The sequence below is a fragment of the Onychostruthus taczanowskii genome, unplaced genomic scaffold (genome assembly GCF_017590055.1).
Source record: "Onychostruthus taczanowskii isolate IOZ18803 unplaced genomic scaffold, ASM1759005v1 scaffold2, whole genome shotgun sequence".
NCBI classification, from domain to species: Eukaryota; Metazoa; Chordata; class Aves; order Passeriformes; family Passeridae; genus Onychostruthus; species Onychostruthus taczanowskii.
The window spans coordinates 27,366,035-27,391,805 of NW_024499239.1; the positions used below are offsets into that span (position 1 = coordinate 27,366,035).

Sequence of the window (25,771 nt, forward strand, 5' to 3'; positions counted from 1 at the left end):
TTTAGCAACCATCAGGCTGTTTAGGCAAGCACCAATCTCTTAAGTAGCCTGGCTCAAGCAGTAATTACCAGCTGAATTCAAAAAGAGACCCTTCTTTTATTTGCTTTGTTACCATAGTTTTTTGTTTTCCTCTCTCTTGAAGCTAAAAAATGCTCCACAGAGCTGCAGCTCCTCTGAGAACCCAGAGCACGCTGCAAACAGGGTTCACAGCAACACTGTGAAGAGTTCCTGGTAATTTACCCTTTCTCTGAGGGGAAACTGAGGCAGGAAACCTCTCTCTGACAAGGGAATAAGGAGGATTGCATGTTCAATGAAGTCCTTCATCTTCCTAGGTCCCATTTCCTGACACATCCATGGTTCCTGTAGGTCCAGGGGGGTGGGCTGGGGGCACTATGAAAAAGGGGGATGGTCAAAGCCATGGTGGGATGAAGATGGAGATGTATGGAAGGCAAAGGGGGATGGCCCCAGCACCTCTGGGGTGGTTCAGAGCTCCTGGCTGTCAATCAGGGAGGTGTTTCTGGTGGGGTTAAAATCAAAACTGCTGATTCCAGCAGCCCGGAGCCAACCTGGGAATCTCAGCGCTGTCCCCGAGAGAATAAACTCCTTTTATCTGAAACAACCAAGGTGGGGTCACTGCCTCTACAGAAGTGAGCCCTGTGTTCAGGGAGCTGACAGGGAAGGTGGAGAGAGACTATTTATGGGGCATGGAGTGACAGGACAAAGGGGAATGGCTTCACACTGCCAGAGGGCAGGGATGGATGGGATATTGGGAAGGAATTCTTCCCAGTGAGGGTGGGGAGCCCTGGCACAGAGTGCCCAGAGAAGCTGTGGCTGCCCTTGAATCCCTGGAAGTGCCCAAGGCCAGTTTGGACAGTGCTTGGAGCAACCTGGGACAGTGGAAGGTGTCCCTGCCATGGCAGGGGGTTTGGGACAAGATGATCTTTCAGGTCCCTTCCAACCCAAACCATTCCATGATCATTGCTCCATTCAAAGCCACCAGCAGCAGCTGCTCATTCAGCTGCAAATGCCTTCATTCCCAGGAAGGCCTTGAGTCTTCCCAGCACAGAGATGTCAGTCCTGCTCACTGTCCTTATTCCATGTCCCCTTCAGCATGCACTGACAGCCAGCCTGAGCTCCTGCCTGCCTTGGGTGGGCCTTCAGCAGATATTTAATCTGCTTTGCCTGCCCAACCACCATAAAATGCTGGGATGTGTCTGTGTTCCCCCACACAGCCGTGATGGAGCTGCCCACGCACCTAATGTTGAGTCTGGCTGAAATTTCTCCACTTTTTAGGGATGGTGTATAAAAGCTTTGCTGGAACCAGTTCTCTGAGCTTCCTGGAGGATGATTTTCCTCCAGCAAACAGCCCGGGGAGCTTTTATGTAGTGTCAGTCATGAATTTCTGGCTCCTGGCACCTGTTTTACTGTTTTGACACCAGGCTTAGGAGCGCAGGGGAAAATAATAATGATATCTGGAGTTAATGTTATTTACTAAAATACAAATTAACGCTCAGTCACATGGTGGCATGCTTTGTCATCTGGAGCTAAAATTAAAAGAAATTAAGGCTGAGTCAGAAAGTTATTTCAGATCCAAGTGAGGAATGCTGTTCTGAGGCCATGTGGGAGCAACACTGACATCTTCTGGCTCAAAAAAAATATATCTCCAGCTTTTTCACCGAGCAAACCACTGGGAAAATCTGCAAAAACCTAAGGTGGGATGGGGTGGACAAAAGTGTTTTAAAGTATCAAGGACAAGCTTTGGGGCAGTGGATATTATCTGAGCCCACTCTGACAGCCCCCCTTAGCATCACCACAGAATCTGAAGAGAGGATTTATGGCACTGATGACCCAAAATACACGAGAGGAGGAGGTGAAGGGGTGTTGCTCTTCTCTCAGTGCAGGTGACAGGGCTGTGGCCATACTTTTATGCAGAAGTCTCTAAGTCTGGAGGCAGTAAATTACCTGAAAGTCACATTCCACTAGGCCAGGTTGCTCCAAACCCTATCCAACCTGGCCTTGGACAGTTCCAGGGGTGAGGAGATGCAATTTCTCTGAGAAACATGGTCCAGGGTCTCACCACCACCACACCATCAGCCTTCTCAACACATCTCCCCTCTTCCAGACTGGATTGGCCACCAGCTTTGTGACTGACACTACATAAAAGCTCCCTGGGCTGTTTGCTGGAGGAAAACCATCCTCTGGGAAGCTCAGAGAACTGGTTCCAGCAAAGCCTGGCTATAACTTCCCAAAAAAACTCACTTCTTTATCAACCTACGACACCTTATCACTTTACTGATATCCTTCCACTTCCACTTCCTCTAACCCTATTCCCTTCAATCTCTCCCAAGGTTCTTTCTTCCCGTCCCTGAAGCCCTCGGAAATCGTCTTCAAGATCATCTTCTGGCTGGGGTACTTCAACAGCTGCGTGAACCCCATCATCTACCCGTGCTCCAGCAAGGAGTTCAAGCGCGCGTTCATCCGGCTGCTCAAGTGCCAGTGCCGCCGGCGGCGCCGGCCCATCTGGAGGGTCTACGACCACCACTGGAGAGGGGCCTCCATCAACAGCTCGGTGCAGGACTCAGAGACAGACCTACGGCCCAGGATTAACACCCTGAACAGCTCCTTCATATTTAACTCCTCCTTCCAGGAGAGAGGCAGTAAGAGGCGAACGCTCAGCTTCAAGGGCTGGAAGATGCTGACGCCTTTCCAGAAACCAGCGTCCACACAGCTGAAGGAGAAGATGAACAGCCTTTCTAACAAAATCCGGGGTGGCTCCAGCAAAGGGGGGGCCACAGCCACCTACAAGACAGAGGTGGAGTCTGTCTCGATCGGGATCCCTCATGACTTCACAGAAACCATCGACTACCAAACCCATGACTTAACAGACTGCTGTGGGCTGAGAGAAACAGATATTTGAAGCCTCTGGGGCAGCTGTTGATGGTTTCTTTAGAGGTATCCAGAAGAAACATGGAGGGATACCACCTGTGGGTCTGTCAGGCAGGCTGGAAGCAGCGATCAGGTATAAAATGCAGTTGCCCAAAGGTTGTCCAAGCATCCCCCACGTGGAGCTCAGCCCCTTCTGTGGGACTGTGGGTTCCTCAAATTAGAGCCAATGGCATATCCCATTCTAACAATAAACAGCAGGAGGAGAAGGTGTGGATATGACCTTAGGGCAAGAGCTGTCTCCTCTGGTGGATGGTTGTCTTTGGCTTTGGAAGAAGCTGTGCAATTAAGGGAAACCAGGATGTCTCCTTTGCCTTAAAAACACCACAGTGAAATCTGATGGAAAGATTGAATCCCAAAAGTTGCCAACCCTGCCTTAGTACATGTGGTCATGTCTCCATCCAGAGGCAGCACCCAGGAAGGACACTGCCAAGCAGTAGCTGGCAGCTGATCCTTTATGTGGGTGGGTTGGGAGCTTGGAGGTCCTGAACAGGATATCCAGAAGAGGCCTTGGCTTTGGAGGGAGAGCAGACCTGGGTATTCCCAAGCAAGGTGAAGGGATCCCAGCTCTCAGTCATCATCTCTGCAGTGGCCACAGCTTTGGCCCTTCCACATCAGCTGGTTTTAGGCCAGAGGAGTACTCCAGATGTGTGCACTGTTGCCAGGGGGTGTGCAGGTCTCTCTCCTCTAATTCCATCCTGTGAAGCGTTTGGCATTTCACTCTCCAGTGAAACACTTGCAACCCACCTTGCTTCAGTGAACATCCATCTGTGACACTCAGAGAAACCAGCTCCTTTTGGTGTCAGTCATCCCCAAACCTTCCTGTCCCTTTCTTTGCTCTTGTTTTTCTCAGAAAACGCAGGATAAAAATGCATCCCAGGGGCTTCACTCAGGACAACAGGAAACGGCCTCAAGTTGTGCCAGGGAAGATTTAGGCTGGATATTAGGATGGATTTCTTCAGTCAAAAGGTGGTCAGGCACTGGACCAGGCTTCCCAGATGGGTGGTGGAGTCACCATCCCTGGAAGTGTTCAAAAGACGTGTGAATGTGGCCCTGGAGGAGGTGGTTTAATGGTGAACGGGTGGTGCTGGGTTGGTGGTTGGATTCCAAGAGGCCTTTTCCAACCATAATGATTCTGTGATTCTGTAATGCGGGTCCTCAGCCAGCCTGTGCTGTGGCTCAGGAAAGCTGGGATGGCTGAGTTGGGAAGTTTGCATTTCTACTGCCCACAGAGTCCAAGCTGAAGTGGAGCTGAGGTGCAGAGGGAGCTCATTCCAAGGGAGGGATCTTCTCCCCAGTCAGGGTCACACTCATGATCCTTCTCCCAAGGGGCTTCCCACATGCTTGATACATCAGACTTCTGGTAGCTGCCAACAATTGCCTTGGTTGTGTCAAAAGTGGTGACAATTAAAGTGGTTTTTTCCCTGCTCACAGTCCCAGAGTGTGAGCACCCCTCGGGAGGGCACCACGGCCTCCTCCAGGAGACTCCAGGACCTGAAACCATGGCAAGCCCACCTTGACCAGGCAGCTCAGGAAATGGTCACCTAAACTCTGCTTGGCCGTGGATTTCAGTCACTGGTTTCAAAATTCAGAGTGTTTTAACCAAATTTCAGATAATGAGCCCCAAGGAGCGACCAACAGGTTAAGCCGTGAGCAGGAGACACGTAGGTGATGGAGGCAAGGAGGGATCTGAGGTGAAGGGCCTCAAGCCAGGGAACTAAAGAACAGGAATGGGAAGTCCTGAGGGGTGGAAACATGGCACTGAACGTGTCCTGAGTGGAAACTGCTCCACATCAGCAGTGCCCCTCAAACCCAGGAGGAGCCTTTCATGGAAGTGCCTGCAGCACATCCAGCTCATCCCACTAAGGGTGGCTGCCAAAGGAAGATTAAAGGCTGCCAGGCACAGCAAGGAGAATGTCACCTTTCTTTCTGATTTTCTGATTTGCTTTAAAGGAAAACAGAACGGGAGGGAAGTTGGAATTTTTTTTATTTTTTTACGCTTCTGTGCAGTGCGTATTGAGACAAGATATCTGGAGCTGGCCCTGTCTCAACACCCTTTACTTGATGCAGGACAAACTGGACCAATTATTGCACAAATACCAGCAGATTTTGTCCAGATATTTTCCTCCCAGCAGCAAATCCCAGCGCTTACACTGAACCCAGACTCACAACCACCTGCATGTTCTCCAGCTCTGCAAAACCAGCCTGAGGTTGCCCTACCAAAGCAGGGAATTCCCAACACCCCATGGGAGCTTCTGGGGGGAAATAGATTTTTTTTCCCCCTGTTTATTTGGCTCTGAAGGGAAGTGAGATCTTACAGTGATGATGGGGTGGCACAAAAAGTCATTTTGTAGTGTGAGGACTGCAGCTGCCACTGTTTACCTGGGTGTTTTTGGGATCCTGATGGGAAGCACTGGGGATGTGGCAGAGAAGGGACCAGGGAGAGGACATCCATGACCAGACAGACATACACACACACTTCACTGTGTTTATATAAATGTGTCATTCCCAAAATACCAGGCATTCTCCTACAAATGGGCAAACATCCCTCTATAAATGAACATTTAGCAAATGCTGGCAAGCAGTGCATTCCCATAAATGAGCTGGAATTACTGCTTACACTTCTCCCTGATCTTTTCAATATACTTTTTCCTTTTTTTCTTTTTTTTTTTTTTTTTCCAGTATTGAAATATTTATATTTACAGCCTCCAGCCCCTTGACAGCTTTTTGGGAAGGAAAAAAGGCTTAGTCTGGAGGTTTGCTGCCTCTCCATCCCAAGTCTTTACAGACCTACAAGGGAGAAAATAAAGTCAGTTTAAGCACACACATGACACACACACACACATGAAAGCCCAAATTCTGGCTCAGTTCCTCACTGTATTTGACCTGGCCCCAAGAGATGCTCTGGAAGGAGCTGTAGGAAAGCCTTGAGCTCTGCTGTGCTGCAAAATACTTGGTTTTCACCCTGCTTTCATTTGGCATCTTGCATCAGAAGCAGTGCCAGGACTGGACTCTGAGGCTGCTCATGCAGAGCTTCATTTAGAGGAGACAGGGCTGTCTTTGCTGGCAGGGAGGAAGGAAAAACTTGTATGAAATATGACCTGAGTGCCTGGAATTGAGCATTTCTCCTTGAATCCCCTAATTTCCAAGCTCTCCCAAGTTTGGAAAAACGCGCTCAGACTTTCAGGAGGTAAATTCAGTCCGATCCCACAGGTTTTCCTGGATCCACAAGGGTGTGACCACCTGAGGGAATGGCCCTGTTCCAGCAAATTTTCCAGGCAGCATTTCCCAAAGCACCTGCACCTCAGTTATCCATCAGATCCCACCTCACTGCACTGGCTCCGTGTCACAATTGCATTCTCAGACCTTGCTGCTCCAGGGAACCAAGAGTTGGGGGTGGAAAATGAGTTTTTGTGTCACTGGACTCTCCCAAGTCCATGAGGGAAGGAAGGTCCCTGTCAGCCTGAGCTGGGCTGCAGCTGGGTTGCATTACTATTGTTTACAGTGTGTATATAAGTGTACATTTTCTTTAGCAGAACATTGGAATTTTTTATGTATAGATTTTTATTTTTCATGCCCAGATGTATTTATTAGCCGGAGTATTTCTGTTCTGTGTTTCAGGTTCTGCCAGATTGATGTAAGCTCTATGAAACAGAATGCACATATTTTTGTTTGTTTGTACCAAATACATGCACAAACCTGTCTAAAACGTTGCTGTAAATCGTTGCTGTGTCTGATTTTTAAAACAAGGGTTATAGGGGATGAAGGAGGGAGGAAGAAAAGCCTGAAAATTATCCCCTCTTGCTTATTTCCCTAAGACATTTTTTTGCAATTTCACAGGGATAATCTTTCCCACTTGGAAGAATTAATGATAAAAGCAAGTCAGGAGAGGACACTCTCAATTTCGTGACACAGAGGCAGGAAGAGATTGCACCAGCCACATCTAGGGAGCAGGTTTAGATTGGATATTAGGAAAAAATTCTCCCCAGACTTTCTGGGCAGGCCCTGGCACAGGGTGCCCAGAGAAGCTGTGGCTGCCCCTGGATCCCTGGAAGTGCCCAAGGCCAGGCTGGACAGGGCTTGGAGCAACCTGGGGTAGTGGAAGGTGTCCCTGCCCATGGCAGGGGGTAGAATGGGGTGATCTTTAAGGTCCTTTCCCACCCAAACCATTCTGGGATTCTTATCTATATGATGCATATCTGAGATTGGAAAGGGAAAGGCGAAAGGGAAAATCAAAAGGAGATCTAACATGAAAACACTGGATCAATATTTGATAGCAATCAGAGGTGAAAATTATTTTGGGAAACTTGGAGGAAGAAATGGAGACTGGAAGAGATTGAGAATTACCTTGAAAATATCTTTGCACCTCTGAATATGTGTAATTTGACTCCTGTTTGCTTTTGGGGTTATTCAGTTCAAAAACGGTAGGATGGACTTAGAATGGACCAAAGTTACAGGGCAGTTTCCATTCAAGGAACATTTAAATCAAATGGCACTCTGATGACTGACTGTAAAACCAGGAGTGCTGGGGAGAAGACAAGCAGGGAATGAGTGTTCACAGCCCCTCATGGTGCAAGAACTAAGTGACATCAAACCCAATTATCAAAGTGAACCGAGTGAGCGAGGTGATTCTTCACATGATACAATTTTGAAGGGTGGAACTCATCACCACGAGATACTGCATCTGTCTGCAGGGGTTAGAACAGCAATTAGGTGCCTTGGTGACAGATAAACCCATCAAGGGCAGTTGGAAACGTTTATGTAATCTCTGAGCTGAGAAATCCCTGAGGCAGCAATTGCTGTCACCTGGGAGGATATTTCAAGGGATATTTCACTCTTGGCTTTTTTTTTCCCCTCTATCCCTTCTGAATTTCAGAATTCAGAGAGGGGACTCGGAATGAGCCAGGCTCTGGGAAGGTCCAGCCCTCTCTGTGTCCCTTCCCTCTGCACACTGGCAGCCCATCCATGCTAAAATTCCACCCTGCTTTTCCCTCCCCATAGGCAAAAATGAGGAAAAAAGAATGGAAAACTCAATTTTAGTCCCAAATGTACATCACGTCATCAAGGTCAAAAGATTTTGCCATCCCTGTGTGCCAGTTCCTGCTGGGAAATTTCTTTTGCCACTCAGAAATTGAAAAACAGACCCTCAATAAACAGACTTTTACAACCTTTTATCAGGACAGGAATTTTAGCTGGGACTGGGAGATGCCCCAGAGGTTTCCCAAGAAACTTCAGCCATCCTAGGCAAAGGTTTCAATATTTTTTTCCACTTTCAGACCTCTAAGGGTCCCTCCCTGGAGACTCACAACACACAGAGTGACACTAAGGTCACTGACAAGAAGGTTTGGGGTTTTTTAGTACTTTCTGTGAGATTCAGCTCATGGATTGAAACCTCACCATTCCAATGAGGTGTCTGTGAATGAGACATGTTTAAATATCATTAGAGGAAAAAAAATAATTAATTCTGGGTTGAATATGGGCATTTCATGCCATTTGAGCCATTCTAGGTTGTGCAAGATATCTGCACGCGTCAGGAAACAGGACAGAAAATCTGATGTGCAAAACTGGCTCAGGATCATGGCAGAAGGACCTGAGCTGGGTCAGAGAGAAACTCAGAGTCTGATCCCTCTTTTCTCTTGGGAAAAGAGGACAGAGGATGTTTGCTGTGGTTGAGCTCATCCCCAACAGTCAGATCAGGATGGACACCACGCCACCCAGTCCCTGTGACATCCCAGGACAGCCCCTGTGACATCCCGGGACACAGAGTCCTGCCAAGAGGCCAGGAAGGACAAATCAGAGAGGGAAAATGACACTGAGGTCCCAGGAGGCCATTAAAAATAAAGGTTTATAGCAAAAATGTTCCATTCTGTTCAGTTCAATAAACCAAACTCGCCCAGATTTAAAGATTTCCTGTATGCAGTGCTGGTGGGCAACAGATGTCTTGGGGTTTGAGGGAAGGGTGGAGGCATTAAAAATAGGTTTTTATGCACTTTCTCAGAACATTACCTGGCATTTATATTGCCCAGATCTCAAATTTAACTTTTTACAACACAGCTTCGAGCAGGACAATTCACAGTTTGGAGGTTGCTTGCTTCACTCTTCTCCTTTGCCTTCAAAAAGAGTGAGGCAAGGAGGGACTCAGCCCATTTTAGTCCAGCTCACCGTGGCTAAAATCTCACTGAAAGAAGGCATTTGGAATTTTCATAAAAAAATCAAGGCCTGATCCAGCTCCTGTGCTGGAAATTTATTCTTTCCTCTATAGCTGCTGCTCTCTGGATGAAAAAAAAAAAAAAAAATGGAATAAAAAAAAAATTAAAAAAAGAAAAAAGAAAGAATATCCCTGAGGGCTAGAGATGATTGATAAATCTCACTGAAATGTGACCATATTTAAGTATTTAAGTGGCAGCAGCACTGCTGAGAGGCACAAACCCCTCTGCTCTCCCCTGGCAGATCCATGGCTGCTTTGAAACCTGGCAGAACAAGGGATGGATCAGCTGTGGCAGGAGAGTGTTTTTGGAAAGAGAAGGTTCCAAATCTTAACAACATCCTTGGCCAGGAGGCTTCAGCTGGAATTATTAGGAGAGGAACACCGTGGTCTTTCTCCTTGTCAATGGAGACTTCCCGTTCCCAAAGCTTGCAGGAGGTGTTGGAAATTCACAAAACTGACAGGAACACAAGAAAAGACCCCCCCAAAGCCTCAAACCCAGCAGAGAAGGGTTTACCAATAGGAACAAAAAGCCAAAATTCACTTAGGCTGAGGTGTCCCAAAAGCTCTTCCTCATTTGCAAGTTGGAAATTGAAATTTCTCCCACACATCCTTGGGAAAAGGGAACGCCCTTGGATAACCCTCCTGTTTTTCTCACAGCAAGGTGGTTTTGTGGGTTTAAAAGGTTTGCTGCCCTGGCAGCAGTTGTTAATATGTGAGTAAATTGCCATTGTTTTATGTGTGTTTATTACTGCAGTCCTCAGCAGATGATTCACAGGGTAAATCCAATTTCACTCTGATTGCTGTAGGGCTCTCATTTCTCAGCTGTTTCAGAGTTTCAAGCTTAAATGCTGCTTCTTAAAGCTTCAGGGGACGGGGGTTGACAGGGTATAAATGTGGTTTTATACATGTGTATATTCATATATTTGTATTAATAGAGATGTCTGCCCAGATCTGCACATAAGCACAGATAAATACGTGTAGAATTTATCCTTCCAACTCTCTCTCTGGGCTCTCTTTGCCAAAGCACTCATGGGCCTGGGTCTCAGGTGCTCCTCAGACCACCCAAAATTCCATGTGTTCAGTGCAGCTGCTGAATCACCACGCAAGTGATGCAGAAATCCAAAATGGGCATTCTGATATTCCACTACTGAAATCACTTGCCCGGCTAGGACGTGGGGATGTGGATTCCTCCACCAGGCAAATATTTATCACAGGTGGCATCCCAGATGGAAAGGGGTTTGAGGCTTCGGAGGCTCCTGTGAGCTGCACAATTCCATGCTCTGAACAGTTCCATGTGTTTGCTCTCACTCTTTATTTTTAAGGAGATTGTTAAAAAGAGGGAGAGCAACTTTTTATATATAGTGACAGGATGAGGGGAAATGGCATTAAGCTGAAAAAAGGCAGGTTTAGGTTGAATATTAGGAAGAAATTCTTCCCTGTGAGGGTGCTGAGCCCTGGCACAGGGTGCCCAGAGAAGCTGTGGCTGCTCCTGGATCCCTGGAAGTGTCCAAGGCCAGGCTGGATTGGGCTTTATTTTTCACAACACACTCCCAAGGAATTAGAACCTGGGAGTTTTTTCAATTTTTGTGCCTTGTCCATCTATTTCTGGTTGCACAACAGGTATTTATCCCACCTCCAGCTTTTCAAACTGAGCAAAGATGAATAATTGTGCCAACAAATTGCCTGTGAAAAGGAATAAACACACCCCTGCTGTTTAATGTACCAGAAAGACGTGATTTGACTTTGGTTTTCAGTCTCCACTTTCTCCAATCAGCCCTAAATTATCATCTTTGCTCTGGCACAGAGTTATTCCTGAGAGTCTCACAGGCTCCAACTGATCCCAGCCTCTTGGGAAGCAGGATTCTGTCATCAGCAGGCTAAGGAATAGAAAATCCACTTTTCTAGAAGGAAGATGGAAATAATTTTTAAAAAAAAATCAAAATTATTTCAAATTTAAAAAATAAAATTAAAAAATTAAAATTCCATTTAAAAGCAAAATAAGCACAGGGTGTTATTAACAAACAGCAAATTTTCTCAAAAATGTGAGGGCAGGGGGATTGAAATGCAAAACTTGAGAGAGAAGAGAGAATTCTTTTGCAATGCATGATCTGGCTGAGGGAAAAGTAATGGGTTTCATGTAAAAATTTGTTCTCCTGGCCTGCTTATAGACGAGGTCAGGCTCAATTGTCAAAATATGCTGTCTACCCTTAAAAATAAAAGTTTTTCTGACTTGGCAAGTGCTGCTGAGCTGAAAGTATTGTCCAGAGATTGCACCTGTTTTGCAAAGGAGAAAATCATTGAGGCTTCTGCCACTGGCCCAAAGGAACCCGAAGGAAAGGTAAGGACTCCTCTCCTCTCCTCTCCTCTCCTCTCCATTTATTTAATTTTTACAGCTTCTGCCACTGGCCCAAAGGAACCTGAAGGAAAGGTAAGGACTCCCTCTCCTCTCCTCTCCTCTCCTCTCCTCTCCATTTATTTAATTTTTACTTTATTTTTAGCACCCATTCTCTTTGCATTACATTTTTCTACTGAGGGCCCCCTCAGCTATTTCTGCTGCTGGGTATTGGCCAGATCAGTTTTTTTTTACCCTTTTCATTTAGGTATTTATTTTGGAGGGATTTATTAGCAGAGAGGAGAACCTGACTGACAGGCTGAGAGGCCTCTCTCTCACTCCAGCCTCTCTTTAAACCAAGAAATTGGATTTTGACACTCAGGGCATGCAAAGAAGGGGTCACCAAGGGGCTTCAAATCACTGGATATTTCTAATTTCTTTTTCATCCCACATCTACTTTCAGGATCCAAGCTATCCTGTGGCAGTAACTGCTTCCAATCTGCTGTCCAGGGATGTGTGTAATTAATTCACAAATTATAAACCATCATGTCCTGCCCCACCATCCCTTCTCCAAAGAAGAAATCTGGTCTCAGAATCCCAGATATATTTGTGTTGGGAGGGACCTTAAAAATCATTTCATTCCACCCGCCAGCCATGGGCAGGGACATTTTCCCTGTCCCAGGATGCTCCAAGCCCTGCCCAGCCTGGCCTGGAACACCTCCAGGGATGCAGATCCCAGCCTAGCTGAGCAGGAGGTTTTTCCAGACCTCTCAATTCCCTCCTTCCCTTGACCTTTCCTAGGTCTGTTCCCTCCTTTTTAGGAACAAATGGCCACAAATAACCTGACTATTTCAGTAGCAGCTCCTCCAGGGATGTCATTACATTCATAACACCATCATGCACCTGGAACAATTATATTTTTCTTTATTCACAATTCCTTTCCAAGCAATCCCTACCTTTTTTTTTTTTTTTTTGGCCTTTCTGACCACAGAGCTGAGGTTCCCATTCCAGCAGCCCTTCCCTGGGTGCTGCTGCCTTCTCCTGAGTGCACGACCACCTCAGCATGGAATTCAACACCTGCTGATGCAATAATCAGACATCTCCCACACAAATATTCACAATTAGCATTAGCTTTGCCCTGAATAACAAAGGATTGCCACCAAACTTCATTATTCACACTTTTTCCCAGGTCTTTCTGGAATACAGCAATGATTGTGGGATCTAATAAACTTTGTCCAGTGTCAGAAATTACTTTAATCATACTTTTTTCTTCTTCTTCTGTGTTTATTCCACCTGTTATCAAACCTTTATTCCACCTTTTACCTTATCCCTAGAGGGAAGGGAACTTTTTCAGGATAAACTGCTGAATGTAGAAACAAGGCTGCAAACACAAATAAACCTTTACAAAGGAAGTCAGTATTGACTATATGGGAAAGAAAAGTGGAAGAGGAATGGGTAATAGAGAGGAAATCACATCACAGGAGAGGAATTTCAAAGACCATCAGGATTTAGAGACTGTGTACATTATATCTCACTTCCAACTTCTCTAAATCAAATGTTTTTTTCCATTGGTGCAATGGCAGGTTAGCAGCAAAATCCAGTGTGACAGGCAAGTGCAAAGTAAAAGAGTTTGTCTATTTATTTATTTTAAACAAGGAAATGGTGTTTGTGTCAATGTATTTCTGAAAATGCCACTGGCAACACAGGAAAAAAAAAGTCGTGGGCAGACAGAATGAACAGACATGAACAGAACAGAATGATAGACATGAACATACACAACTCAGAATTTGTTTATATATTTTAATAATTTAAGTAAATAGGAAAAAACCCCAATCAAAATCCATAATTGAATTAGGTTAGAAATATCTAACAGAGCTTAAAAATTTTCCAAACCCCAGGTTTCTACAAGAGGCAATATCTAATGGAGGGATAAAGTACCAAAATAACTGAAAAAGGATTATGAAATATCTTCAAATGAAATTGGAATCTCTTGGCTGAGTGCAGAACAAAAGGAGGAAAAAGGCTCCCAGCTCTGGAGCTCATTCTGAGGCAGGTTGAAAGAGAATCTGGGGGAGAGTCTCAGATCAAACAAAACAACCAGAATATCAGCATGAGTTGCAAAGAAAAGGGGACAAAAAACGAAAGAGAAAGGAAAAGGACCTTAGTGGACCATAAATAATTAATCAATGGAAAGAAAAGTTAAAGCAGTATCATGCTTCCCCATCCAGGGGAACCATCTGGGCTACCACCCTGGAGACCAGCAGATCTCCAGGAGATTTCCCTGGGATAGGGACAGTTTGGATAAGGATGCCTCTTTGCTGGAAGGCCAGGCTGCCATGGAAGGTGACCTGGACAAGGGAGCCCAGGGGCCACAGGAATGGCCAGGAGTTTGGAGGATGCACTCAGGGAGATGCTGAGGGAGCTGGGTTCACCCACCCCACAGAAAAGAACGTTTAGGTGGTCTCTGGCTGCACCTCAGTGTGGGTGCAGAGGAGACAGAGCCAGGCTCCACTCAGAGGTGATGGGGGCAACGTCCAACAAGGGGAATTCCAAATAAACAAATTAAAAGTATTTCCTCTGAGTGCAGTGCAGCCCTGGGCCAGGCATCCAGAAGGGCTTTGCAGCTACAACTTGGAGATACCTGAAACTACCCAGAGCAAGACCCTGGGCAACTTGATCCTGGCCCAGTGTTGAGCAAAGGGCTGAATTAGAGACCTCCAATGTCATTACTTGTGGAAACCCAGGGCACTGGGAATATTTCTCTGTCTGCTCTGGGGTGTCCTGACCCCCAGGGGAGCACTGACTTTCTCTCATTCATGGAGAAAGTTTCCAAAACTTCAAGATAGACCAGAATCCACTAAAGTGTGAAATAGATCATAGGGAGCAGTGTAGGTATGTCACTGGGTGAGAAATTTAGATTTTGGGATTTCTGCTATGTTGTAGATGGGAGCAAGATGGAGGGCACAGCTTCTTCTTCCTCCTTCTTCATGGGTTTGGGTGGCATTTTGTAATTGGGCAGAAAAATCCATATTGGGGACTCTTTGGGATCAGTTATTGGGTTAAAAGGGGAAATAATCTAGGTGTCAGCTCTTAATTGGATAGTTTAGTCTTAAAAGACCTTGTAACAAGAGATTGTTGGCCATTTTGTGCCTTCTGATGAAAAGTTGCCAAACTCATGGTTGTGAGGCTGTTTTACTGATAAGAAATAACAAACACCTGAGTCTGAACATTAAATACTGTCTCAAGTGCCTTCAGTCCAGACCCAGAGAAACCCACAACTGGTACCCCAGCAATTAATTCCTCAGCCCTACGATCTTTTGGAAAATAGATCTCATCTGTGTGAGGCCTCCAGCTTCAGGAGATGGATTTTTCCATAGGCCACCTTTTGTCTTGGGTGAAATTCCTCTGAGGCTAGGGTGAGAAATGCCATCCCTTCTTCCATGAGGTGAAGAGGTCAGAGCTTTCCATTTTCTCCTGGATAGAATCAACCAGATTAGAGGCTCTGAAGAGCCTCGGAAGCAGCAGCTCTTATCAGGCCTCAGAGCAGCTGCTCACACACTCCTCAAACAGCCAGACTTGGCTGGGCACAGTTTTAAAGACACTTCAGTGAGAAACACTGGCTGCCATCCAGCATATTAAAAAGATAACATAAAAAAAAAGAAAATAAGTAAAAGTGCTCTTCTTCCCTGCTGGTTTGGATTTGTTTACAACCAGGGGGAGAATGCAGTCCCTGTTGTTTAATTTCAGATGTGCTCTGGAGGTTGGCACACCCTGCACCCCAGCAGTGCTCATAAATCAGGGATGACCTCAGTTTTCACCGCCCAAATTTGCTCCAGCTGGTCAGAGCTTTTTGTTACATCTTTCCCATCCTCAGAACAGTTAGCAAGTGAAAGGGCACCAAGGTCAAGTGATGTGTTTCCAAGGGAACGACCCTCCCACCCCAAAATCCCAATATTTATGGTTGAGTCTCACCAAGGTGGGTGCCAGGAAAGAGGAGAGGAGTCCGTGGAGCACAACAGGAGCTGGTGTCACCACATGGGTGACATCAAGCTCACATTTCCAGCCTCAGCAAGGTCTGGGAGCCATTTGAGGGCACAAAGAGCATTTACCCAGGAAATGGAGAAAGTTAACCAAAAGCGCCGCCCTCGGCTGGATTTTTCTCGCTCTCTCCAGCAAAACAACAACCAAAAAAGAGTGTGTAAATATCATCAGCTAGGAAAAAAAAAATGCTGATGACTGGAAGTGAAATTTGCCATTGAAAGTGGAAAATAAATGTGGTGCACTCCGAAGCATCTAGACTTAGAGACTGAGTCACTTTTATGCTAATACATCCTCGCCGCCTCCCCAGTGAATACAAAAAACGGTGTTATTTATTGTAATTGCTGTTTATGATAAAAGCACTTCCATATCCTCTATGTACACACACAGTTACTCAGAAGGAAAATTTATTTTTTTCTCTCCTTTTTTTGTTTTCTATAAATTCATCCTTGTTTTCTCTTTGGAAAGTGTGGTTTTCATGCAAAGCAAGCAGCAATATCTGCTCAGGTGTGTGAAGACAGAGGTTGGCTCACACTTCCATCACCCTTGTCCCTGGTCACCTGGGGCACCAATTGATGCCACAATTGGTCACTGTCACTGATGAGGTGCACAGTTTCATTTTTCATGTTCTTCTCCTCCTCTTTATCCTCCTTAATGACTCTGAGCTGAGAATAAAGTGGTTCCAGCTCCTGGAGGGCTCTGATCTAAGGGAGTTGTAGTTCAATAGAGGCCCAAAATGCAGCACTGAGATGTAGAAAAATCGTCTCCAAAGGAAATAAATAAAAATCTGACAGTTGCTCTGTTCTCTGGGAGGGCTGGCTGTGAGCATTCCCATATCAGAGCCCACTGATCCTGATCTCTCCCAATGTTGTGTGTCTCTCAGTTGTGGCTGGCTCAGATCTCTCTCTAATTAGGAATTTTGAGCCACACTAGCACTTTTCCTTCTCTCTCTACCTCCTTTCAAAACCTCGGTGATGCTCAGAGAACTCTCAATTTTTCATGCAGGGATTGGCAAAATCTCCCACTCCCAAATTTCTTCCCCAGTATCCAATTTATCTCTCACCTCCACAACAGCAAGATCTGCTCCAGGCCGCCATCCCTCCTCCACTCCCACACTAATGAGCTGGAAATCATTAAAATTTGCATGATTTGTGGTCTCCTTGCATCCAGAAATCCACAATCACCTCTGCTCTGGCACTGAGATGGAATGAGGATAAAGCAGAGCCCAGGACTGTAAAGCTATTTTGTGTTTCATGGCACTGAAGGACCTGCTGGAGAGCTCATGTGACCTGGACATCACAAAATCCCACCAGATTAAACCAGACACACCACAGAGGGGCCACTTCCCTGCCAGGTACACCAGAGGGATTTCAACATTTTGATTGCATCAACAGTTTTTGATTGCGTCCCACACAGAATCACAAAATATCTCCATTTGGAAGGGATCCAGAATGATCACTGAGCCCAGCTCCCTGGCCAAACCCATCAGTGAGGAAAGCTGAATAATCACATGTGAAGGGACAAAATTGAGAGCAGATTCACCAGAAACTGCCTATGTCAGGAAAAAGGAAAAAAAAAATCCAGCAAAGAATATCTTTGCCCTTCCATGAATGATTCAAACCATGCAGAGAAGCTGCCAAATATTTCATATGGCTGATGCTACCAGGGGTTTTGACTGCCTGGAAAAGGGCCAGGGCTATGATCAAGCATCTAAAACTTGTGTTTGGTCAGAGCAGCAGCACTTGTGGCTCTCAAAAGCAAACAGCCTCTACCAGGCAGGCACGGGGCTCCAGGGGGACTCCCACTACCCATGTCCCCCTGGCATCTGGAGATGACAGCCACTGGCAGGAAGGGATGTGAAAATAAAAAAAGGAAAAGAATTTTTTTGACAGTGAGAGCAGGGACTGTCATTCCATGGACCAGAGGTGCTGCATCACTGGAAGTAGTTAAAGGGAGCTTGTGAAAAAAGAGAAGCTTTTTAAATAGTCAGATAGTGGTAGGACAACAGGGATGGTTTAAAAGTAAAAGAGGAGAGAATTAAATTTGATATTCAGAAGAAATTCTTCCCTGTGAGGGTGGTGAGGCCCTGGCACAGGGTGCCCAGAGGAGCTGTGGCTGCCCCTGGATCCCTGGAAGTGTCCAAGGCCAGGTTGGACAGAGTTTAGAGCAACCTGGGATAGTGGGAGGTGTCCCTGCCCATGGCAGGGGGTGGCACTGGATGGGCTTTAAGGTCCTTTCCAACCCAAGCCCTTCTGTGATTCAGTGAAAATTTCTCACTGAAATGTGGAGCAAGAACACCTGCCCAGTGAAAAATTGCATTTCTTCCTGGTGGTATTTCCATCCAGCAGCTCATGTACCTGGCATTGCCTTCAGAGCCCCTGCCTCGTGGAGATCTCTCCAAAATCCCATCCAAATTTAGAGGGAAACCTGTAAATTACCTTGTCATTTGCTTTCTCTGTCTCCTTACCCACAGAGGAACTCCTGCCTGTGTTCCTTGGGAGCTGGATTGGCACATCCATTGTGACCCAAATCCTCCAGGAAAAGCAAATCTTTCCCAGCCCAGGATGAGTTGAGGTGGGTCCACGTCCTGGATTGCAAGGCAATGTGTGTTCTATTCCCATCTGTCAGAGCTGGGGCAGTTGTCTTCTGTTCATTGGGCAGTTTTCTTTATCTCTTCCACAACCAATCCGCCCTCCGGGAGATCTCTGCTGTTCATGGGCCATTAATTATTAATTATCTTCTGTCCATGGCCAGTGAGTGTCCCTGCATGGCTGATCAAATTCCATCATCCCATTGGGAGATGCTCCACCCAGGGGAGGAGCCAAGCATTCCTACCTGGATACAATCTGAGCCTGGAACAACCCAGCAGCCTTTGCCCACTGCATTCCCAGAGGAGCAGCTTTCTCCTGCCCTGCATTCCCAGAGGAAGAGCAGGCCCATCCCCAGCAGCCCTGGAGCTCCAGAGGAAAACTGCAGCCTTGTGCAGGATCCCTGCTGCAGCAGAACCACAGCTGGCACTGCAGGAGGGCTGAGCCCCCATGGGATGGGACTGTGCCACCACCCTGACCCACAGGGCTCAGCTCCTGCTCTGACTATGGCAGGGTTGTTTTGTATTACTATGTTGTTTATTTTATTTTTGTTTTCTTCCCTAATAAAGAGCTGTTATTCCTGCTCCCATATCTTTGCCTGTGAGCCCCCTTAATTCCAAAATTATAATAATTCGGAGGGAGGGGGTTTACATTTCCCATTTCAGGGAGGCTCCTGCCTTCCTTAGCAATCTTTTCCAGCCAAGTCCATCCCTTTAGTCGAGAAGAACGTGTAGAATGTCCCAGCTGTCCCCAGAGCAGGGGTGAGCAGTGCTGAGCCTCCTCAGCAGGGCTCCTTCTCTCCCACTCCGGCGTTCCCCTGTGGAAATGTTTGTCCTGGAGCAGCAGGCGTGGCTGCAGTGATGTTCCTGCATAGCAAGGACATGACACCGGCACAGGCTGCGGGCTGTGGGAAGGGATCCTGCTGCAGGGCGAGGGCAGAACTGGACTGGAATTCAAGGTCATCTGGGCACTTTGCAAAGTCCACAGCAGGGGCAGCTCAAGAGAGCTCTGGGAGTGATATGTTTGTATTTTATATATTTTTACATTTATATTTCATATCTATATATGTAGATTTTATTTCTATTTTTTTGTATGTCTATATTTTATATATAAATATAAAAACATATTTATATTTGTCAAATATAATATATTTATATAATATCAAATATATAATATGTAATATATAATATATAATATATATAATTTATATAATACCAAATATAAATATATTTATCAAATGTATTACATTTATCTATTTGTATATTTATATATTTGTATTTTGATATATAAATATATAAATATATAAATATATAAATTTATTTTATGCAAATATATTTATATTCAAATATATTTATATATTTATATGTGCATGTATAACAAACTTATATTAAAATTTTATTCTATAGAAATCTTACATTTAAATTCTACATATAATCCTTAAAATGAGTCTATATTTCAGATCAAAATATATTTATATATTTATATATTAAAATAAAGAATCTGAGTGTGCATATGCATTAGGAGTGTATTTATATATTTTTTTTATATTTATATATATTCTAGAGAAATGTTACATCAAATTCTACATATAATCCATATATGCGTGTATATATGTGTGTGTATAATAATCTCATATTAAAATTTTATGCTATAGAAATTTTACATCCAATTCTACATATAAACCTTAAAATATGTCCATATTCCAGATAAAAATATATTTATATACTAAAAATATATAAAGAATATGACTATATATATTAATTAGGAGTGTATTTACATATGTATGTTTATATATATTTATATATTCTATAGAAATTTTACATCACATTCTACACATAATCCATATATGTGTATACATATGTGTGTGTGTATAATAATCTTATATTAAAGTTTTATTCTATAGAAATTTTACATCAAATTCTACCTATAAGCCTTAAAATATGTCCCTATTTTAGATCAAATTCTACATATAATCCATATATATGTGTATATATGTGTGTGGTGTGTGTATAATAATCTTATATTAGAATTTTATTCTATAGAAATTTTACACCGAATTCTACATATAAGCCTTAAAATACGTCCATATTTTGGATCAATATATATTTATATATTAAAAATATATAAAGAATATGAGTGTATATATTCGTTAGGAGTGTGTTTATGCATATGTTTATGTATATTTTTATATATTCTATAGAAATGTTACATCAAATTCTACATACAAGCCTTAAAATATGACCATTTAGTTAGAGCCAATTGTGTCAGGAGGCAGCTTGATGTTCCTGTTCTTCAGGGATGGGGGAGTTTTTTTGTTTAGAAGTAGAGGGAGAAGGTTTTCCTTGGGCTCAGCAGCATGGAAGAGTCGTGGAGGATCTCCCTGCCTTTCCCAGCCATCCTGCCAGAACTTTGTGGGAATTAAATTGATGTTTTAATGCAGAGGGCATAAGAAATTAAAGGATCAAAGCTCTCCGGTTGTCGGGGTCTGCAGCTGCTCCTGAGGGACAGCACAGGGACAGCTCCAGTCTCTGCTCCCTGTGACAGTGCCAGGACCCAAGGGAAGGGCTGGAGCTGTCCCAGGAGAGGTTTGGGATGGATATCAGGAAAGGTTCTTCCCCAGGCTCCCCAGGGAATGGGCACGGCCCCGAGGCTGCCAGAGCTCCAGGAGAGTTTGGACAACACTCCCAGGGATGCCCAGGGTGGGATTGCTGGGGTGTGTGTGCAGGGCCAGGAGCTGGATCAATGATCCTTGTGTGTCCCAGCTCAGGATATTCCATGATTCCTGGCTTTTGCAGGAATCTGTTGCTCCTACCGCACAGGAGCAAAAATTCAAAATTCAAAATTTGTCATCACAAAAATTCAACCCATTGGCCCAGGGGACAGGAATGGGACCAGGAACAAGCAAAGACTGCTGCCCATATTTATGGGCACAAGCACATCCAGGGTCACCAAAATGGTCTGAAAACATCCCCAGGTCAGGAAGGAAGAATCCATTTGGATTTTGAAGCAGGGAGGAAGCATCCATTGGGACTCTGAAGCGAGTCACCTGCAAGCAGGGACATTCAGGATTTGCAGCTGTGCTGCAAATGAAGCTTGGCAGGGCAGGGAAGGAAAGGTTTCCTCTGCTGTCCCTGTGCTGGAGTTTCCTGGAGATTTACAGCCCTCAGCTGGTGACTCGGAGCACAGCCCCGCTGTTATCCGTGTTCCCATCTCAGCGTGGGTGAGTGCCCTCTCTCCTGGCTAAGCCAGCATCTGCTCCCATCCACGTCACCCACAGCAGCCAAAAATCCTCCCCTGAGCATCCCAAATCCCCTCCCAGATCCTGGCATCTCCCAGCTCAGCCCTCACCCCTTGCCCAGCCAAACATGACATATTTAGCTCCAGTTTTTTTGGGTTTTTTTTAATCTCCCTCCTTATAAATCAAATTTTCCAGCCCCTGCCTCTGCTGTTGTCTTTTCTCTTGGCAGTGATCAGTTGCTAAATGCCTGACAAATGGACAAATGGCCCTCAGGCAGCCACCCTGGCCAGGGCCACACTGCCCATGAGAAAAGAGACACTGTTCCTCCTTCTCCAGGCATAATTCTCCCTTTTTTATCTCTTTCTTTCTTTCTTTCTTTCTTTCTTTCTTTCTTTCACAAAAGGATTTTGGAGGGGGTTTTGCTTTGGATCAGGGTGTAGCTGCTATCAGAGCCCTTTGTTAGGAGAAGTTTCACACCAGTTTCTCACCCCTTGTGGTTTGTCCAGTGGAAGGCTGTCAAGTCTTCTTTCATGCCAGGGTTGGGATTAAATGTGTGAGATTATATTTCTTGTTGGCATTCAGATATTGTTAGTTCTTATCTATGTCACACTCTCACAAACCCTGAGTTCTGCAGCACTTCACTCTAAAAAACTAAAAATGAAGCCCCATCTCTCTCTCTCCAAGGTCATTTAAGAATAAACTGTCCAATTAAGAAATGACACCTAAATTATTTTTACTTTTAACCCAATAACCGACCACCCGTGCCTGCAATGGGGACTTTTTTATCCAATTACACAAAACCGCTGAAATTCATGGAGAAGAAGGTGAAGAAGGTGAAGAAGAAAGACCAGCCTCCACCCTAAAACCCCCACCTTGTTTTATATGTATCACTATATTCTAAAACATTAAACTCTTAAGTTTTCCACCATGTGATATTACACACTTCTATGCAAACTCCACACCCACAATCCCAGCTCTGTCATTCCATTTTGGAAGCCTTCTCCACGGCCTCAGGTCAGTGCAGTGTTCTCCTGAGGGTCAGTGCCTGGCAGCACAGAAAGTCTGAAATTCTCAGCAGCCAGGATCCCAACAGAAGGTGTCCCTGCCCATGGCAGGGGGTGGACCAAGATGAGCCTTAAGGTCCCTCCCATCCCAAAACATTCCATGATTCTCTGAGAAACATCCCTGAAACTCAGAGAAATCCTCCATACCCACCACGTGATGGCTGGATCTCACACAGGACCTGATTAATCAGTTATTTCTCCAAAGGCACTCCCGAATTCCCTGGGGGATGGGAGGCTCCTGAGCCAGCCAGACACCAAGCCCTGGGCACTGCCTGTCCCGGGGGGGCTGCAGGGTGGCCAAAACCTCACACACGTGGGCTCTGAGAGCTGGGAGATCATCCAGCTTCTTCCATCCACCTTCCACAGCTCCTGCCAGCCCTGCAGGGATATCTCAGGCACTCCAGGGCACTCCAGGAATGGAAACAGAACCCATTGATAAAGGATCTTATCTGTGCTCACCCCTCTGGGCTCCCACTGCTCTTCCCTCACATCCTCGTGTGTCACTTTGCAGGTATTTCCTGGGAATAGTCCAATTCTTACTGTTTCTAGAGAATATTTTAATGCCACGAGATGGCAGCACAAAATCACCTTTCCCGGGTGTGCTCAGCTTGCAGAGGCTGCTCCAGACCCTGCACCACGGAGAACTCCGTGCTCTCACCTCAGGGATCACTCCAGGAGGAGAAAATATCCAGCCCTTACCAAGTGCAGAGCCAGAACCCAGCTTTTCCATCCCTTTTACCACCTACAGTTCCAGCATCCACTCATTTCCAACACTGCTGTTCCACTGAGTTTGTCTCAGGATCTCCCAGCAGCTCCCAGTCCCCTTTTCTGCTCTGGGTCTGTGTTTGCAAATAAATCAGCACCAGGGGAATTCCCTGGGCACTAAGCCCCATCCTTTATTTTGTTATCAGAATCCCCTGGAACAGCCTGGCTGGTGCCCACTTGCACAATTCAGAGCCCAGTATGGATCCTGGGACACTCCTGTCAGAGCTCTATTTTATTATCAGAATCCCCTGGAACAACCTGGCTGGTACCCACTTGCACAGTTCAGAGCCCAGTATGGATCCTGGGACACTCCTGTCAGAGGGAAAGGGCTAAACCCTGCAAATATCCACAGCCCTGTGCCAGAAAATCCTGCTCTGGAGGCCTTAAATGTGCTGGTCCCCTCTGTGCATGGACAACCACAGGTCACTTCATGCCACCAACCAGGCTGGATGAGAGCTTACAGCTCTTTTCCAACCTTAATTCCGTGATTCTGGCATTGGCCACACGGTGACACTAAAGGGGGTCTCTGCTCACCACGGATTTGGGCAAGGAGGGGTGTGAAGAGAGAAGCCAGGACCTGCCCCTGGTGCAATCGGGGCTCTGAGCATCCACTTCAGCTTTTGTAGAAAAACCTCTTTTTTAAAGCGTTTCTTGCCAGGGAGTTAAAGGAGCAGAACCACAGAATTGTTTAGGCTGGGAAATTCTGAGACCATCGAGTTCAACCATTCCCCCCAGCACTGCCAACACCACACCTGCCACATCCACATGGCTTTTAAATCCCCCCATGCACAGGGACACCACCACTGCCCTGGACAGCTGTGCCAGGGCTGCACAGCCCTTTCCAGGAGGAATTTCCCCAAAATCCACCCTGAGCTCAGGCTGAGGCCGTTCCCTCTCCTCCTGTCCCTGTTCCCTGGCAGCACAGCCTAGTCCTGTCACATCCTCGTGTGTCACTTTGCAGGTATTTCCTGGGAATAGTCCAATTCTTACTGTTTCTAGAGAATATTTTAATGCCACGAGATGGCAGCACAAAATCACCTTTCCCGGGTGTGCTCAGCTTGCAGAGGCTGCTCCAGACCCTGCACCACGGAGAACTCCGTGCTCTCACCTCAGGGATCACTCCAGGAGGAGAAAATATCCAGCCCTTACCAAGTGCAGAGCCAGAACCCAGCTTTTCCATCCCTTTTACCACCTACAGTTCCAGCATCCACTCATTTCCAACGCTGCTGTTCCACTGAGTTTGTCTCAGGGTCTCCCAGTGGCTCTCAGTCTCCTTTTCTGCTCTGGGTCTGTGTTTGCAAATAAATCAGCACCAGGGGAATTCCCTGGGCACTAAGCCCCATCCTTTATTTTGTTATCAGAATCCCCTGGAACAGCCTGGCTGGTGCCCACTTGCACAATTCAGAGCCCAGTATGGATCCTGGGACACTCCTGTCAGAGGGAAAGGGCTAAACCCTGCAAATATCCACAGCCCTGTGCCAGAAAATCCTGCTCTGGAGGCCTTAAATGTGCTGGTCCCCTCTGTGCATGGACAACCACAGGTCACTTCATGCCACCAACCAGGCTGGATGAGAGCTTACAGCTCTTTTCCAACCTTAATTCCGTGATTCTGGCATTGGCCACACGGTGACACTAAAGGGGGCCTCTGCTCACCACGGATTTGGGCAAGGAGGGGTGTGAAGACAGAAGCCAGGACCTGCCCCGTAATTCCACCACTCCCCTGGTGCAATCGGGGCTCTGAGCATCCACTTCAGCTTTTGTAGAAAAACCTCTTTTTTAAAGCGTTTCTTGCCAGGGAGTTAAAGGAGCAGAACCACAGAATTGTTTAGGCTGGGAAATTCTGAGACCATCGAGTTCAACCATTCCTCCCAGCACTGCCAACACCACACCTGCCACATCCACATGGCTTTTAAATCCCCCCATGCACAGGGACACCACCACTGCCCTGGACAGCTGTGCCAGGGCTGCACAGCCCTTTCCATGATGAAATTTTCCTTAATAATTTTCTTATTTTGTGGATGATTTTTCCTGGATCACCCAGGAAAGGGACAGCCATGCCCATTTCTCCCCGGCATCATCACCCAGGGGAGTTTGGAGCCCCACCTCTGGCTGCTCCCACCTGCTGCCCTCCCCACACAGCCAGCCAGGAGGAGCAATCCCTAATTAGTGCTGAGTAATTAGGTGCCTCTTACCTTGCCAGCACACCCATCTGCCTTCCACCAACCTTCACCACTGAGCTCTGGCAATGAAGATGCCACAGCTCTTGAAGTGGGAGCAGCGTGGAGGGTCACAGAGCCCCATGGTGACAGCACCTCTCCTTGTCACATGCTCAGGGTGGCCTTTGCTAATTTTAAACACCTCTTAGTAAACAGCTGCTAAATTTAGTGTCTCTGGAACACGAGCATCATTTTAAAGGCTGGATTGCTGGTGAGTGATGGCAGCAGAGGAGTGAGGGGGATTGGCCTGACCCAGATCCCTGCTCAGCAAAGCCAGACACCATCATCATTCTGTCTGCACAGAGCAGAAAAAGGAGCTCTCAAACTCTGGCCACCAGCACAGCAGCTTTCCTTGGATGACCCGTGATAAAGCCACAGG

The 25,771-nt window shown here is 46.0% G+C and overlaps 1 protein-coding gene and 1 long non-coding RNA gene across 2 annotated transcripts in view; one reads left to right on the forward strand and one right to left on the reverse strand.

The window, feature by feature from the left end:
* Window positions 1-6,656, forward strand: part of ADRA1D (adrenoceptor alpha 1D) — a 43,415-nt gene extending 36,759 nt beyond the window's left edge. Inside the window, exon 2 of the mRNA XM_041402467.1 lies at window positions 2,349-6,656. Coding sequence (XP_041258401.1) covers window positions 2,349-2,917 — 569 coding nt within the window. The 3' untranslated portion in view covers window positions 2,918-6,656. The remainder of the gene's footprint in view (window positions 1-2,348) is intronic.
* LOC121334918 overlaps window positions 1-25,482 on the reverse strand; it is an 81,094-nt gene extending 55,612 nt beyond the window's left edge. The window contains exon 1 of the long non-coding RNA XR_005952498.1: window positions 25,369-25,482. This is a non-coding gene — a long non-coding RNA (uncharacterized LOC121334918). The remainder of the gene's footprint in view (window positions 1-25,368) is intronic.
* Window positions 25,483-25,771: the final 289 nt, after the last annotated feature.